At 34.8% G+C, this 17,053-nt stretch overlaps 1 protein-coding gene across 3 annotated transcripts; it reads left to right on the top strand.

Annotated features, from left to right (window-relative positions):
* Positions 1–3,073: 3,073 nt before the first annotated feature.
* LOC103498397 (uncharacterized) lies at positions 3,074–16,758 on the top strand. 3 transcript variants are annotated; one of them, XR_539608.3, is made up of 14 exons: positions 3,074–3,427; positions 3,936–4,016; positions 4,368–5,480; positions 5,880–5,965; positions 6,073–6,167; positions 6,273–6,359; positions 6,443–6,745; positions 6,842–7,348; positions 7,502–8,258; positions 8,398–8,628; positions 8,725–8,849; positions 12,080–12,486; positions 15,117–15,234; positions 15,581–15,597. XR_539608.3 is itself a non-coding variant. In XM_008460983.3 (13 exons), the coding sequence occupies exons 1-13, from the start codon at positions 3,356–3,358 to the stop codon at positions 15,106–15,108; spliced, it is 3,876 nt and encodes a 1,291-aa protein (XP_008459205.2). In that variant the 5' UTR covers positions 3,074–3,355; the 3' UTR covers positions 15,109–15,237. The 3 variants fall into 3 exon arrangements, 2 of the variants coding, with proteins under 2 accessions (XP_008459205.2, XP_008459203.2); XM_008460983.3 differs by lacking the exon at positions 15,581–15,597 and having other exon boundaries at positions 15,097–15,237; XM_008460981.3 differs by lacking the exon at positions 15,117–15,234 and having other exon boundaries at positions 3,077–3,427; positions 15,581–16,758.
* Positions 16,759–17,053: the final 295 nt, after the last annotated feature.

Below are 17,053 nucleotides of genomic sequence, written 5' to 3' on the forward strand. Positions count from 1 at the left end.
AGTCTTCCAATCACAAAACGGGAAGTTATATCTCTTCCATTTGAAAAGTAACACGTGTTGTTATCCAATTGATTACAAACACATGAATAACCCTCCCTTTATATCTTTAAATTAAGTTCAGCTTAAATTCTTTTTTTTTTTTTCATAATCCTTATATTTCGTTGTATTTTATTTCATAAATTTATAAAATTGTTTGTATTAGTCTCTAAACTTTTAAAAATAATATATTTTAGTCTCTATTGTTAGAGTTCGGTTTACTCTCAAATGATGAGGTGGTTTATATATTTAAATAATTAAATTATCAAATTAGACAATCATTCTTAAAAATTTAGGGTTTTAATTTTTAATTAAAGGTTATATGGTAAATTTATACTTTATCGTAACTCAAAAAGTCACCTTGTCTTAAAGATTTTAATTGTTACCATTTTGATGCATTGTCATTCTACTCTATTTTATTGACTTATATACTAGATGTAATTTCATTCACATTCAGATTTTTTAGCTACTCAAGTTTAAGGTATCTTGTGATTCATTGATGTGCTTTTTTTCCTCTTCCTCCTAATTTCTTCTTCTTGCCTTTTCTGTGTTTTGTGGTTCATTGAGGATATTTATCTCCAATTTCGTAAGTTTATTTTATACATGTTTTGTACTTATTTTATTTTTCTAGTTTATTTTACTTTGTTATGAATGTTAACACCAATATCTAAGTTCTATTTTATGTTTTTATTATACTCAATGTCGTTCTTCTCATTTGCTTCAAAATTATAATTTAAATAAATAAATGAATGACGTGAGATATTTAAGTTTTGGACAAAAAAAAAGAACAAAATTTGTTTATTTGATTTGAGGATGTTGATTATGTTTCTATATTGGCATAAAAGATGTATAGAATCAATTAGAAAGATGTTTTGATTAATGATCAATTTAATTAATGATGAATCTAAAACTTAATCATCAAAATATGAAAGTCACACCATTGTATTAAAGAGTTAATATAATTCTAACAAAAAAATCAAAGTAAGGTTTTTTTAAAAAATAAAGATTAAAACATATGTTTTTTAAAATTTAGAGAGTAGAATAGAATAAAACAAAATAGAATGTCTAATCGCAAAAGGAATTTTAACTTAGGAAGAAAACAGAAAAAAGAAAAGGGTATTTTATTTTGTAATTTAAATAATGGTGAAAAAAATTTGAGCCAAGCAATATGGAACTTACCAGCGCATGTTAGCTGCTGATAAGCCAAAATCCACATGCCAATCACGTGCCTTTATTTGCCAACCTCCTCCACACGTGTTTGTTCCTCCCACGTGGCGCGTACCCTTTTTGAAAAAAGTGTACGAATTATATATTTATTATTATTCCACTCCTCCCGGCTGGAATAATGATTAAAAATAAAACAAAATCGGTTTAGTTAAAAAAAAAATTTAATTAAATTTTTGAAATAAAATTACCTTTTTCCCCCTTAAGTTTTGGGTCTAATTTTTATTTACTTCATTTGTGATTTTAATTGATACAACTTCAAAATTGTAGATATACAAATTGATATTTTTGTTTTAAAGAAAACTAGTAGTAAAATTTGTCATTTGCTTAAAAGACAAGAATTGTTGTTTTAAAAATCGCAATCTCAACTTTGATTTTTGATAAATATTTCAAAACCATTGTCATAGAAGAACTGTATTACAATTTTGGATTGAAGATATTGAGATTTAAAATAGATGTCTCATAAGACGATGGGATCTAGTTGGCTTGTTTTGTCCCATTCCTAATTAAATTTGAAATTTAATAATAAATAATAATTTCAATAAAATTTAAAAATAGTCAAACAAACTAGAAACGAAAATTATGTTGATTGTTTTTGTTTCGTTTAACTTATCGAAAAATTTTCCTCACATCTTCTCTCATTTTCAACGTAAGGATGAAATTTCTATCGATTGGAAAAAATGAACATCTTCTTCAATAATTGAACATGAAAATGTTGAAATCTTACTTTTTTGCTACCGGACATTTTTATATAATCACTATATTAAGTTTGATTCAAAATTTTTATTTATTTATTTTGAAAGAAAGTGGGATAGTAAGTAATTTTATTTGTAAAGAATGTGAATGGTTTTGAAATTAAAAAATAAATTTGAATCTGCTTTTTAGCATTGCAATTTGAAAATCGTTTATAATAAAAAACAAATGTTCTTAACTTTGAAGCTATTTTCAAAATTGTTATAGATTTTCACCACGATTGACATTTTTTTTTATAATAGTTTGAAGAGAATTTATGGTCACCACACGATTTACAATTCAACAATAATTTTTTCAATATTTTCAATTTTCTAATTTCAAAATTTTAAACTTAACCGCTCAAAACTAATTTTTAAAAAATGAACTAAATATGATAATAATAATTATTATAAAAATAAATATAAGTGAATATGCTCTCAAAATCTTCTATAACAAAAAGGTTTTTTTTTTCTTTTTTTTTAAAATCAAAGGTAAACTAATATTAAGAACTATTTCTAAAAATATGTAAATTAAAATTGAACAAATTCTAAAGCAAGAGAAGCAAAGGGATATATAAATTTTTGTACTCAACAAAATTTAAAATACTATATTTTTTTATATGAAAATAAAAACAACATATTTTTGTAAATATAATTACTAAAAGTATAGCTCTCATAAATCCTCTCCTCCGGCTGAAAAGAAAATAAGAAAATTAATGTGAATTGGAATTAATAAATGGGAAATGGCATTTGGCAAAGACTCTTTAAAATCACTTTTATTTATTCATAAATGCATAAATTTATAAGGACCTCCAAATTCAATGCTTTCCCTCATAACCTCATTTACTTTTTTTTTTTTTTTTCTTTTTCTCGGGGAAATCTAGAAAAGAAAAAAAGAAAAGTACAAAGTTGGATTGAATTTTAAAATTTTCTCAAATTTTTATTAACTATCAATATTGGAATGGGAGGAGGAAAATTGGAGAGATAATTAAAAAAAGAAATAAAATTAAGAAATTTAAATTTGGCTATATATATATATATATATATATATATATATATATATTGATTTTTATTTTAATCTTGTTTGGTTTTACTATTAGTTACCAGATCCTCTTCAAGCTTGCTCTCTCTCATCTGCCTTCTTGTTGTTTATCTGTGTGAATCTTCTTCTTCTTCTTGTAATTCTACGATTACCATTTATATTTCTCTATAATTTTCACATAAACCTACTCCATAAAATTTCTTCAATTACCGGAACTGTACCAGGACAGTGGCTTCTTTGGCCCTGATTGCTGCTCAATATTGTTATCATCGGCTGCTACGGGGAAACCGCTGATTCAGGACTCTGCCCGATCGTATCTCTGATGCCGGAGACGAGGACGGAACGGACTGTGGATGGGATTTATGATGATGCCCTGCTGGTTTCGGAGATGAAGGCATGTAATCGCTTTTCAAATTAGGGTTCTTTTTTTTTTTTTGTGGGGGGGGGGGGGGGGGTGGAGATAAATTTATGATTTTTTTGATTTGGGTTCTTTTTTTTTTTTGGGTGTTTGATTGGATTATTATTTTGTTCTTTTTTGAGCATTTTTTTAAAGAACGGATTGGTTGCTTGTTTTCTTCAATTTTGTACGACAATATTCTGTCTTTGGTTGCTCCGGAATTGGTGGTTTGTTTTGTGGTTTCAGAATTAGGGTTCTTTTTTGGCAAACGGGATGTTTATCGTTTTGCTTCTTTATTTTTCGGGATTGTGTGTCTTCGTGTCTGCTGGAGATTTTGCAGATGTTTTGTACGATTCTTTTTGCTGTTGCTTTTAAGATATGTCAATGCTTGTTGTTACTGGTGTTTGGAAATGGTGGCGATGCAAGCTTCTTTATGCTGTGATTTTTTGGGTTTCTTGTGAATGTAAGAGGATGATTATTAATGTCGTTTCTCCTTGCTTTTTAGATCACACCAGTTTTAGGAGGAGGCGGTTATCGCACACAAAGGGGTATTGATGAGACTGACAATGACACTCAGTGGAATATGGTGAGATAACAGAGGAATTTGTGTTTTAGGGTTTTGAATTAGTCTATAATTTTTTTTTCTTTTCCTTGTGTATATCATATTGTCTAACCTCGTAATGAAAATTGGATGTTCACATTTTTTATATTTAAAGTTAGTGTTATAGCTTAGCCACTGAGTTCATATTTTGGAAATTTAATTTTTTGGTATACTGGATTTTGGTGATTCGTTGTATTGATTTTTCATTTTCCATTCTAGCAGACTAGCAGTAATGTGAAAGGAGTTGGGGTGTTTATTAGTATGGTGATTGCTAGAAAAGAAAAGAAAAGAAAAGAGTTCCTTTCTCTGTATCTAATCTTACTTCCATATTTTTAGGTATCACCTCAATCAAGTAAAAAGTTTACCAACTGCTCCATGAATCAGACAGTTCATATGAGAGGCGAATCTGGAACTTGTAACGTGTGCTCTGCTCCTTGTTCATCTTGTATGCATCTTAAACGAGCCCTTACAGTTTCAAAAACTGAAGAATTTTCTGATGAAACCAGTCATGTAAATGCTACAAGTCAATATTCTGCTAATGATGCTGATGCTATATCCTCCATAAAGAGTAGAGTATGTGAAAGCTCATTACATGCTAATAGCGAGACCAGTAATCTACTTAGCGTTAACTCTAGTCACGATTCCTTTTCTGAAAATGCTGATAGTATGGCAACAATAAGGTCATTTGATGCGGCGAATTTTTCAGTAGATATTGACATGCATAAAAAATTATATAGTGCGATAGTTCCAGAGGGACATATTGCTACTGAGCCAACCATACAAACCACTTCAGAGAAGCACCAGAGTATGAAGGGTTCAGAGGGGCACGACGACAACATTTCATGTGTTAGTGGATCTAGTAATGCAAATATTGCAGTTGTTTCTCACCAAAATATTATGGACAATAAAAATGTATCATCTGGCTCCGCTTCAGTGGATAGTTTATGTCGAGAAGGATCTGATAAGGCTGTATTTTCGTCCAAGGTAGCTTTTCCAGAGATTCCTGCTTCCAAAGAGGTTCATAACAGCTCAAAGGAAGCACATACTGTGGACTCTTTTTCTCCAAGTGATAAGCCATTATCTGAAATAGGTTCTGAACAGAAACCACCCACTTGTGTGAAGGGAGAGCCATTAGAGTCATCTTTGGTACACAGTGACTCTTTGACTAGAGAAGTAGGTACTGCTCCACGTCATGGAGAGAAATCTGTCACCAACATATGCAACAAAGTAGGTGATGATTTCAAGGTTTCTTCTCAAATTTTACCGAAGTCAGAAGAAGAGACTCATGTTGATAGAAGTGAGCCTCCTGATGGAGATATGAAAATTCAATATGAAGACGAGCAATGTGAAAATTTCAAGGACTTGTCTGGTTCTTCTGATGTGAAGGAGCACCATTCACAATCTGCATCTGGATCTGAGAGCGATGAATCGGATATTGTCGAGCATGATGTGAGTTGGATTGAAAGTCTATATATTTAAGTAGTCCCTTTTATTTTCTATTTGGAATTAGCAATTCTACAATTCTTTCCTTTTGGTTTGCTTTTTCCTTGGTTCTTACTTTGGAAGTTAATTGGTGTCCCTATGTAAGTAGAATTCAGAGGGTTTTAGTGTCTTACTTGATGCCAACTCTTGATGTGGCCATGCCCTTAATTTTTAAGGTTAGACTTGTACTGGGAAAGGCTGACTGTGCAGGTGCTTTTGGAAAACTCTATCCTTCTCATTTTTTGTATCATTAAATTGTGCACAATTGCGAATATTGTTTTACTGCATTTTCTTTTATTCTCTCTTCCGGAAGTTTTATAGTTTGATTTTGAACACTGGTGGTCTCATACTTCTGCTTGGAATCAGGTCAAAGTTTGTGATATTTGTGGTGATGCTGGTAGGGAGGATTTGCTTGCTATATGTAGTAGGTGTACTGATGGTGCAGAACACACGTGAGGATGTTTCCTTTTCATTTGATTATCCTTTGGCATACCTTTTTTATTATTAATTGCTTTTATTCTAAATATCAAGTGAAGTAACAATATTTTTTTAATATCAGCTATTGCATGCGAGAAAGGCTTGATGAAGTCCCTGAAGGTGACTGGCTGTGTGAGGAATGCAAATCAGCAGAAGAAAATGAAAACCAGAAGCAAGGTGAAGTTGAAATTTATGTTTATGAAAATGTAGTACCTTGGAAGAAAAGGGAACATTGTTTGGTTTAGGAGCTTATTATGATCTCATTGTGCAATTTATTTTCAGATGTCGAAGGGAAAAGCTACATTTCCTATAAAAGAAAAGACGAAGGGAGAAGACCAAATATAGTTAGTTCCAGTACCCAAGTTTCTGGTAAGAGAAATGCTCAAAATCAGATGTCATTAAGGACATTATTGAAAACAACTTTAATTTTATTTCAACACTGAATGTCTTAGATACCGAGGGGAAAAAAGTAAGCAGAGATGGCTCAAGCATAAGAAAATTTGGCAAGAAGAATTTGGACAATGTTGATGTTTCTGTAGCTGCAAAAAGACAGGTCCTTGAAACTAACAAAGGCTCAACAAAAACATCCAGCCCCGGCAGGAGTATTGGATTATCCCGTGATTCTTCGTCAAAAAGTTTGGATAAAGGGAAATCGATGCTTTCTCAATCAAAGTGTTTGGGTGATCAATGCAGTAATGATGTTTTGGAAATGGCACGCTCACCATCTGTTGGTTCAAGACTTCATACACTCAAGGGTAAATAAGCAACTCTCTATGACCATTTTTTACTCCTTCCATATTTGTGTGGATTGTTTATTGTTTATTCCTTTGCCTAATTCTTTCGACATACAGGTACTCTTTTAAAGTCAAATTCATTCAACACCTTAAATTCCAAACCGAAGGTCAAACTTGTAGATGAGTTTATACCCCAAAAGCCGAGGGGACCTAGAGAACATACATCCCTTGAAGTCAAGGAAGGGTCTTCCAGAGCTTTAGGAAAATCTCAATCATTCAAAACTCCAAGTTTTGGTCGTGCAAGCATGAGCGAAGCAAAAGTTAAAATGATACCATCTAAATTTCCTCATGTCCAGGATCCTAAAGGTATTAAACAAGGGAAGGACAGGAACGTGTTAGATAGAAAAAATCCATCAAAAGTAGATCGATCTTGGATTAGTTCAGTAACTACAAGTTCTGCAGTTTCAACATCTAAGGTTGAGCAAAAGCTCTCATCACGTGGTGAAACAAATTTTGGCAACAACCGAGATCAAAAAATTATACAATCTGATGGAATCTCAAGTACTCACCCTAAATCTAGAAGCAGTCTAGTTCATAAGGGTGTAGATAATCCACTCAGTCCAGGTATTTCATTCTGGTGGCTGAATAAAATTGATTTCATATTTGCTTCTCTGCGCTCAATTTTCTTATTCTCAAATTGTAGAGTTTTGCAAGTTCTATGTGCGTGTTTTTTGCTGATGCCAAGACTATAAGTTCATGTTTTTCTTGTTTTTACAGCTAGAGCTTTATTGACCAATGGAACATGCAGTTCTTCTGTTGATCAAAAGATAAATCATCTTATCCCCAAGGAAGAACCATTATCCAGTTCGTTAACTGTTGAGAGGCCGCCTTATAATGATAATGGAAGGTCACGAGAAATGACAGGACTAGATGAGAAAAATAAGGAGAGTTCTGCAAATCCATTGAAGCCTACTGTTGCCACTAGTCCAATAAGTGGTCACTGTCTCAAATGTAAAGGAACTGAACATGCTACAGAATCCTGTATCATTGGTAGTCCTTATGTTTCTGACAATAATATAATTAGCTCCAGGGAGGAGACATGTGAGGAGAACAAGTTGAAAGCCGCAATTCAAGCAGCACTGCTTAGAAGGCCTGAAATATGCAAAAAGAGAAAATTTAGTGACCCATCTGATGAGGTTTCTTCATCAAGCACAGTCTCCAATAGTGAAATAGTGCATCAAGATCAATTTTCATTTTCAAACAAGTTAAAAAATGAGCTTTCTTCTGAAAGAGCATATGAAGGGAAGACAATTGTCAGTAGCTCTGCTGCGAATTTCCACAGGCAACCAGCTGCTAGTATTCCAAAACTACCTGTCCTGCCCAATCTTGATACTCCTGTTCCTTCGCATTTGGAGGATACGGATTCAACTGCCATTCCTGTTGAAAAGGTTAGGATGAAAGATTTGTCTGGTCATGCGTCAACAAACTCACTTCTCCTGAAGATAGTGATTCCGGAGTATGAATATATATGGCAGTAAGATTCTCATTTACCTTATCTCATTGATTTGATTAATTTATTTAGTCTTCTTTATTTTTTTTCTTAAAATCATAACATTGTATATTTTATTATTGTTTGCCAATCACTGAAAAAGCTTTTTATTGTTTTCTTGAAGGGGTGGTTTTGAGTTGCATAGATGTGGAAAACTTCCAGATTTTTGTGATGGAATTCAGGCTCATCTGTCAACTTGTGCATCACCAAAAGTTATTGAAGTGGCAAGCAAACTTCCTCACAATATTTCTTTGAAGGAAGTACCTCGCTTGAGCACGTGGCCATCTCAATTTCATGATTGTGGTGTTAAAGAAGATAATATTGCTCTTTACTTTTTTGCAAGAGATATTTCCAGGTTTCACTTAAGCATTTTTTTATCTTTAGTCTTTCCTTTGGTTTTCTTTTCATGCCGGTCTGTATTTTTCTGTTAACAATAGGTCTTGCTATGCAGTTATGAAAGAAACTACAGAGGCTTAGTGGATCATATGACCAAGAATGATTTAGCCCTCAAAGGAAACCTTGATGGCGTTGAGCTCTTGATATTCTCTTCAAATCAGCTACCTGAAAATTCACAACGTAAGATTTTTTTTTGAATTCCTATCATTTCAATAAATAAGTTTTGAAACTGTGCCAAGACTGACATCAAGTTGGGCATTCGTAAATGATGTTTGAACATTTCAAGAAGATGTTTTTGATTTGTTATGTGACATCTCGGAGTGGGAGTGTTTGATTTATTATTTAGTGTATTCTATGATCTCTTCATTTGGTTAATAACTTAAGGGTGTCATTTTGTTTATTTTAACACCTCACGATGTGCCTTCTTCCTCTGGAGCTTTTCTTGTTCGATGTCCAAATTTATATTGAAAGTGGGGATTTTGAGGTGAGGTTTGTTTTTGCTAATTTGTACAATGGGAACAATGGAGGTGAGGTATTTTCTTGTTGTTTTGTGGGGGATGGAAAGGACATTTACTTTGGGAGGATTAGTGAGTGGGGGAGAATTCCCTCTATTTGATATTTACCACATCAGTATCATTTTTCCTCTTCCAAAAATCGTACTATTTCGGATCTTTTGGTGATATATAAGAATTCTATGTCTTTCTCTTTTGGGTTCTGTCGTAATTTGACCCTTGGGGAAACGATGGAGGTGACCTCTCTTCTTTCCTTGCTTGAGGGGTGCTCTTTTAGGGAGGGGAGAAGGGATGTTCACGTTCGGATCCCCAACCCTAGTCGGGGTTACACTTGTAAGTCTCTGTTTAGTTTGTTGTTGGATCCCACTCCTTATTGGAGCACTAAGGTTCCTAAGAAAGTTAGGTTCTTTATTTGGCAAGTCTTGCTTGGTTGGGTTAATACAGTTGATAGGCTTGTTAGGAGGGGAACTTCGCACGTCGGGCCTTTTTGTTGCATGCTTTTCTGGAAGGCGGAGGAAGATTTTGATCATCTTTTTTGGGAGTGCCAATTTGCGAGGATGTGTAGAGCTCTTTCCTTCAGAAGTTCGGTGTTAGCTTTGTTAGTATACGGAGTGTCAGAGCAACGATCAAGGAGTTCCTCCTCCATCCGGCCTTCAGAGATAAAAGGGTTTTTTTTTATGGCTTGATGGGGTGTGTGCGGTTATTTGGGACATTTGGGATGAGAGAAATGATAGGGTGTGTTGGGGTCGGGAGCGGGGGGGGGGGGGGGGGGGGGGCAGTGAGATTTGGTCTTTGGTTAGATTTCATGATTTTGAAGAACTTTTATTACTTTTCCATGGGCAATATTTTACTTAGTTGGTCTCCCTTCTATTAATGGGTTTGTTTTGTTAGGCTGGTTTTGGTTTTTTTTGTATGCCCCTGTATTATTTCATTTTTTCTCAATGAAAGGTGGTGTTTAATGGGAGTTATGTTTTCCTGTGCAACATTTAAGTTCAGTTGATGACTAACCCAGCTTTTGTTAAAACTGGCGGCAAGAAGAAGACGCTATAGGATAAAGTTGTCTTGGCACTAAGGTAGGGTATTCTCACGAAGAATATGGTATCTTGAGATAATTGAAGACTTCCTCTCTATCACATTCTGTTTCATTGAAGTTTAGTTGCTCCCCATCCATATTTCCTGGGCCAAAGCCTCCGTACTATTTAGCTGTCTGTTACCACAAAATTTTCTGTCTCAAACAGAAACGAAACATCCGTCGAAGATAAGAAATGGGGATGTTGACAGGATTTTTGGGACCTAAACCTCCAAAAATCTCTTAAAGATGATGAAGTTTTTGAATGAGCTGACCTCGACTCAACAACATGTCTTTTTAACCATTATTGGTTGTGGCCATATCATTGTTCGTTATGTCCATATCAGACAAATGGGATTCTCACTGTTAAATCTCTCATACAAAGCCTTGATCATTCAACTTCAAACAACCCTATCCTCTTCATAAAGGGGATATGGAAAGATGAGTAGCCAAAGAAGATTAAAATTCATTTGGTAACTTTCCCATGGCATATTGGTATCAGTATCCCTGAAAAACTTCTGAGACACCTACTGTTTTGGACTGGTCCTTTAAACACCTTCAACTGATCATGGCCCTCCCTCAGGACATCTTCTTCCTGCTTAGTATTGTTCTATCAGGTCACCCCTTCAAAGACAGGATGTAGCTAAGTTGGAAGATTTTTTGTTCGTATTTGTGCCCGTTTGTGGTCAATATGGACCAAAAGAAACAAAAGAACTTTTGATTCAGAGGAAAATGGTTATCCTGTTCTTTCTGCCCAACAACGTGGCTTATTTATGCCCTCTAGATTTAAATTGAATTCTCTTCTCTCATAGTCTCTCCTCTCTTTTGTCCAATTGCAGATGATTATTCTCTTGGATTGGGGCCTTTTCTTTGCACCTCTTTTTGTGAACTTCATTTATCAATGAAATTGTTTCTTATAATAAAAGTAAAGGAAAAAACATTTTTCCTTAGGTTTCAATGATGCTACCTTCTACTCAGATAACAGAACTGTTAACCTAAACAAAATGCTGACTGGGATGCTGTTGTACTAAATAATTATTTTTAGAATATTTTATGAGTGTGATATGGTGCGACAGAAAAGTTAAAAAATCAAAACTCTTCCATCTCTTCACCCTTGACTGTCCCGACAGGTCTCTCTCTTTCTCTCCAAAACACCCCCCCCCCCCCAAAATACAATTGAAGGGAGTCATGATATGATTGGTTTGATGACATCCTTCTTCCAGTGTAGAATCTTCCTACAGAATTTTGTGAAAATACGTCTATTATTGACCAAAGACCAACTCGTTATGTAACCAACTTTAGAGCGAGTCATATACAGTATGCAGATGGATCTGAAACTCAGATTAGCTGAACCTGCACCAACAAAATGGCAGAGATGCCAAGTTGTTGGGGTTTCAGAAAAAAAGTAGTAGGAGATATGAAACCAAGAGATTGAATGCCTTAGGAGCAAGGTCAAGTGGGAAGTCGAGAGAATTTCAGAAGGAAATCTTAATAGAATTCTCTGTGAATTCTGAAAAAGGTATTCACTGTAGTGCAGCTATAATTTGGAGGCAGTGAAAACTGCAACAAACGTAAATGCACGTAGAAAATATCGTAACAAAAAGAATTCCGTTTGCTGCACTGTCACCACTTCCAAGTTATTGTCAATTTGTCTTGGATGTACACTTCAAGTTTTGGTTGTTGTATAGGCATAGATGTGTTTATAGATGTATTTACTTGGTCTAGAAATTTATTGTTTACATTGTATGTCTGTATGCTTTAGCCTCCTTTGTATGAGAATGCATATTGATACTATGTGTTGATCTCCCTCCTCGTCTCCCCTTCTTCAGGTTGGAATATGCTGTTCTTCTTATGGGGGGTGTTTAGGGGAAAGAAGGCGAATTGCTTGAATGCTTTGAAGATTTCAAATATTCGTAGCACTGAAGCTGTGCCTTTAGACAAGAACTTGCCCGAAATCACAGCAACAAACTCTGATGATGTTTGTTTGGCCAAGTGTGCCAATGGAGAGATACTTCCTTGTTATAGTCCCAAATTAGGCAAAGCATCCAGTTCAGCAGACCAAATGTCTGACACAACTAGCACCGAGTGTCACAAATGTGAATCTTCCGTTTATCAGGCACCATTGAATTCCCTAGAAAATTCAGGCTGTCAGGTTCATCAGTTTGAAACAAAAGCATCGTCAGTGCTGGCTACTAGTATGGAATTTTGTCAAGGAACTACTACCTCTGCTTCCATGGTAATGTTTCTTTCTTCATCTTTTTTATTGCTTTATGTAAGTGAGATGTAATTCTCTTTCAGGCGTGCACACACTTGTGTGTAAACTAGCAATAGCAGTCCACAATCATGCATTGATGCAACACAAACACACGACTGCTATGGTCTCCACTGCGCTCATTTCCCTTGCTCCTTTTTTATGTTTAACTCTTGTTATTTTATCTACAACTATTATCAGTGCTTGCATGGGGCAGGCAAGCAATATGCAGTCTAATTTGTCAACCGGCTAAAGATATCCAGCTCTCTATTTTTGCTTGAGGTCTTCTTAAATGCCCAACTACTTATTTTTTAATCACTTTTGGTCTTGGGAACTTTTTTTTTGTTTATATATTTTTGAAACGGAAATGTGAAATGAAAAGAGACTAATACTCGAAGTACAAAGTAATTCTACTCGAACAAATTATGTGTCAGTGGATGTACCGGGTTATCTCAACTAGGTTGACACAATCTTAGCAACTTCATCACATCCCAATACAGCAAAATCATTAAATGGACTATATAGTTCATATCTTGGTACATCAAAGAGGTACCATACAAAAACATAACATCTAAGTTACACAAAAGAAAGAAATGCATTCCAATTAAGGCTTATATCTTGGATGGAGTCATCCGCTAAAACTTGAAAAGACTACTCCAGGATGAAGCAAGAAGCCATGCTGAAGCAAAATGGTCTGACCAATTTGTAGCCTTGTCATGAAACGTTCTTTGGTTATATTCAAACCAAATTTCTGATAAAATGGCCTTAACAATGTTTGACCATAAGATTGGGGCTTTAGGAGATAATGAAGGGCCACTCTATATTTGAAAGATTTTCTCCGAAATGAATGTCCAAACACTTGAGATAAATATTCTATCATCTTATTGGACATCGTTAGGTTCAAAAATTGACTTTTTTTTAACCTTGAGTTTCTTGTAAGTAGTTTAGAGTAGTCCTTTCGTTGATATTCTATCACGTGCAGTTACATATACTCTTTTATTTTTATTTTTATAATTATTAATACAATACTATTAGAGCTATGCTTGGTTGCCAAAGTAATAGCTAGTTCATTGGATATATTTAGTTTATTTTATTGTATTCATTGTGTCGGTGTGGTAAACAGAAATTAATTTTATATATGATTAGGTTGGCTGACAAGGCCTTTTGTTATTTTAGTTTAACTCTAAATTATTACATTACAAATAGCACCAAGCACCATTTCAGTGTCTTTGGAAAAATTATTTTATACTCGTTATCTAACTGTTAGGACGATGGTTTTTAAGTCTTACTGGTCTTTCATTGGGATAAAGCAAATAAGAACTCCTTGAATACAAAGGTTGAGCTATCCCTGCAAGAGAAGTTTCCGAAAATTCATATTTTAAATGAAATCGCTCAAATAGTTATCTGGACATGGAACTTTGGAGTTCTCAAGTGCCTCTATTGAAGTACCAAGGATACACATCTAATTGCGTTGAAGGAAGATTTCCTTTTCCTCGAAGGGTCTCTCAGACCAATCACTTTGGGCTTCCGAAAGTGGGAGTCTATAGGACTCCTTCTGAAGAAAACGTATAGTTATCTCTTCTTATACAATTCTTGGGAAAAAAAAGAGTTTTTCCTACAGATATCAGAATCATAGTCAGGCTACCACCACCATTGCTCAAAATTAATGCAGATAGGGTACCCTTCCTTCTCTTTGCTTTGAATCCCATCCCCTTTCTTAGCCGTTTAATTCTGCTTCTTTTAACACACACTTCTTGTGATAGCTTTAGATTGTATAGTCCTACTTCATCGTCATATTACTTTCCTTCTCTGTCAAATCTCAGAAGTTTCTCTTTGGGATTCAGGTCCACAATGCTGCTGAACCGTCCCTTTCTCGTCTAGATATCCAACTGCTTTGCTTTAACACCTAATTTTCCCCTTCATGGGTTTGAATAATTTTATTAATATGATACCAAGCCATTATCTTCCCTCATATCACGTCATCAACCCCTCAAAGAGACACCCCAGAGCTAAGATACTGAATCTACCTATTCCCAAAATGAAATGGAGATCATTCCCATTTTGTACTTTAAATTTCGGGTAACATTGGAGGGTGATCGGAGAACTCCAACATTTTGTATTTAATTTTGTTCCTGTATGTTTAACTATTGATTTTATTTTGTAAAATAATAATTTTCGTAATTTAGTGTTTTATAAATTTTACACAAAAACAAGAAGGTATGATTTATTTATTTGTTTTTTTTCTAATTCTTTTTTTGGTAATGTTGATATGGTAATGTTGATATAACTGATGTAGTGCTCCATTTACAATTTGAACAATTTCATTAAACTGACTCGGGATTAAAATGTCAAACTTTGGAACTTGAACAAAAGTGTAATTTTCCTTCTCTAAACTTCAATTGGTCTTTGATGGTGGAAGGATTAGTGTGGGGTGACGACTGTAATTTGCTGTTGTGTCTCATGTTATCTAATTCCTCCTGAATTGTTAGTATCACACATTACTTATGTTTCACTCGTTCCTCATTTATAATCCTAGTTCATCCTAACAGATCAGATCGCTATTTTCTACTACATTGTTTTGTTTCTTTTGACTAGACATTGGTTTAACCTGCCAGAACCAGCAAACCGTGAAGGCTTTCTTGCAGAAGATTGAGCGGTGCTTGGATGAACTGAAAATCTAATGTGATGCTAAATGTGCCCATCGGTTATATGGGTGTATTGATTGATGATTAGGTGGGCTTATTTCGGAGACGAATACAATGTGGATTAGAACTTGTTTTTTCTTTGGTTATCAATTGGGCATCTGGCTCCTACTTATTGTGGATTGGAATGGAATTTCAATTTTTTTTTACTACAGGACATATGACACTCAATCCTAGATATATTTTTTCCTCTCTTTTCTTTCTTTCAGCCCATTTTCTCGTCACTATTTCCCTTTATTTTTTTCACTTTCATCTTTTTGTGGTATACGTCCCATTTTTCCATTTCTTTTTCGAATTGGTGTAATTGTTCCTTTTAGAGTCTTAACAACTTTTTCCATCTTGATTAACGGTTGCACTGATGTTCTCATATCATGCAGAAGGAATCTCGTCGTTTGGAGAGCATACAAGGGGAGCAATTTGAACCATCAATTCAAGTTAAAGAAATTGTAGGAGTTAATGATAATAAGAAAGCGAAGCTGGACTTCAGTTCAACGGAAGAAATGCCGCCATTAATTAAGACCACTGATGACATGAAAAAGACAAGTGCTTGTGAAAAAATTGTAGATAGATTGGTCTGTGAAGGAGAGAGAGCCGTGCTCCGTACAGCAGAAGGGAATTCAGACTCTGAGGGTCTTTTAAAAAGAGATTTAAATACCGAAGGGATCAATTGTCTGGAGTCCCATCACAGAAAACGTCGACAGATTGATATATTAGAGTCAGCAGCTTTAGTCTCTATTGGTGCCAACAATCGTCCTCGGGACGAGGAGGTGGATTGCATAGTGCTTGATGAAGAGAATGTGCGCAAAAAAACAAGGACAGGGTTTGGTAACTCATATGAAAATAGTTGTAGTACAGTCGGTATAAATTCACAATCTGATCCTTTCATCTCACCACGTAACGATATCGGTCCCACCTTTTTATTTCAGAAAAAGGGCAGTGATAAAGTTTGTGATGTGAACGTTATTCCTGAAGACTTCGAAATGGCTGAAAAGCACTTCTTTCCTGTTGGTTCACATCAACAAGAGGATCACCACTTACCACTTCCAGCCAAAGATGAGGACCAATATCATGATGCAGTACCAAACCTAGAGCTTGCGTTGGGGGCAGAGACTAAATTACAAAAGAAGAGTATGATCCCTTTCCTTGTGGATTTAGTGGATGACAAACATAACCACAGTGAGTCCTCAGAAAAGGTGATTGATCTTGAAGAAGAAGATGACTCTACATCCCTAACATTGTCTTTATCACTCCATTCCCAGAGAAGCAACAATCCGCAAAAACTGTTTCGAAAACAAAACAGCTTCTACCCGATAGGTGGTATGTGAAATGTGAATACCTCACTGTTTTCTCTTTGAGGGTTTGTCAGAGGACTTAGGCAGCACGATGTTGTTACTCATCTTTATCATGTCGAATTTGCATTCGACAGAAATGTATACCAGGTTATGTTAGTTGATCATCTTTCAAAGGGCTCTATTATGCGAGAACCCGCTTTCCCATCTGTTCATATCCCTCTCAAAAGTATATACCAGTAATTATTTTACCTCTTTTTTTCCCACCTTTTTTCTGGTTATGCTTTTTAGTTATTCCTATTTGAGCACTTTTGACTTTTTTAAGATCAGAATTACGGCCGTTTGTATATATAAGTAGAATGCAAAACAGAAATAATATTTGCTTGCTAACAGTCAGGTTTTACAAATTAATATGTTCTTAAACACTACTCTGTCTCTCACTCTGCTGCCCCTCCTATAGTTCATATGTTGAATATCAAATTTTGAGAAGTATCATGGTTTTTCATATGAAGTTAATTGTTTGATTTATTTTTAATTAATAGAAGTAGATTTCAGAGTTTA

The sequence above is a fragment of the Cucumis melo genome, chromosome 11 (genome assembly GCF_025177605.1).
Source record: "Cucumis melo cultivar AY chromosome 11, USDA_Cmelo_AY_1.0, whole genome shotgun sequence".
Taxonomy (NCBI): Eukaryota; Viridiplantae; Streptophyta; class Magnoliopsida; order Cucurbitales; family Cucurbitaceae; genus Cucumis; species Cucumis melo.

Coding starts and splice junctions, on each gene's coding strand:
- LOC103498397 (XM_008460981.3), top strand. CDS start 3,356: ATGCCGGAGACGAGGACGGAACGGACTGTGGATGGGATTTATGATGAT. Junction 6,360..6,442: donor TTCCAGTACCCAAGTTTCTG/GTAAGAGAAATG, acceptor TGAATGTCTTAG/ATACCGAGGGGAAAAAAGTA. Junction 8,850..12,079: donor GCTACCTGAAAATTCACAAC/GTAAGATTTTTT, acceptor CCCCTTCTTCAG/GTTGGAATATGCTGTTCTTC.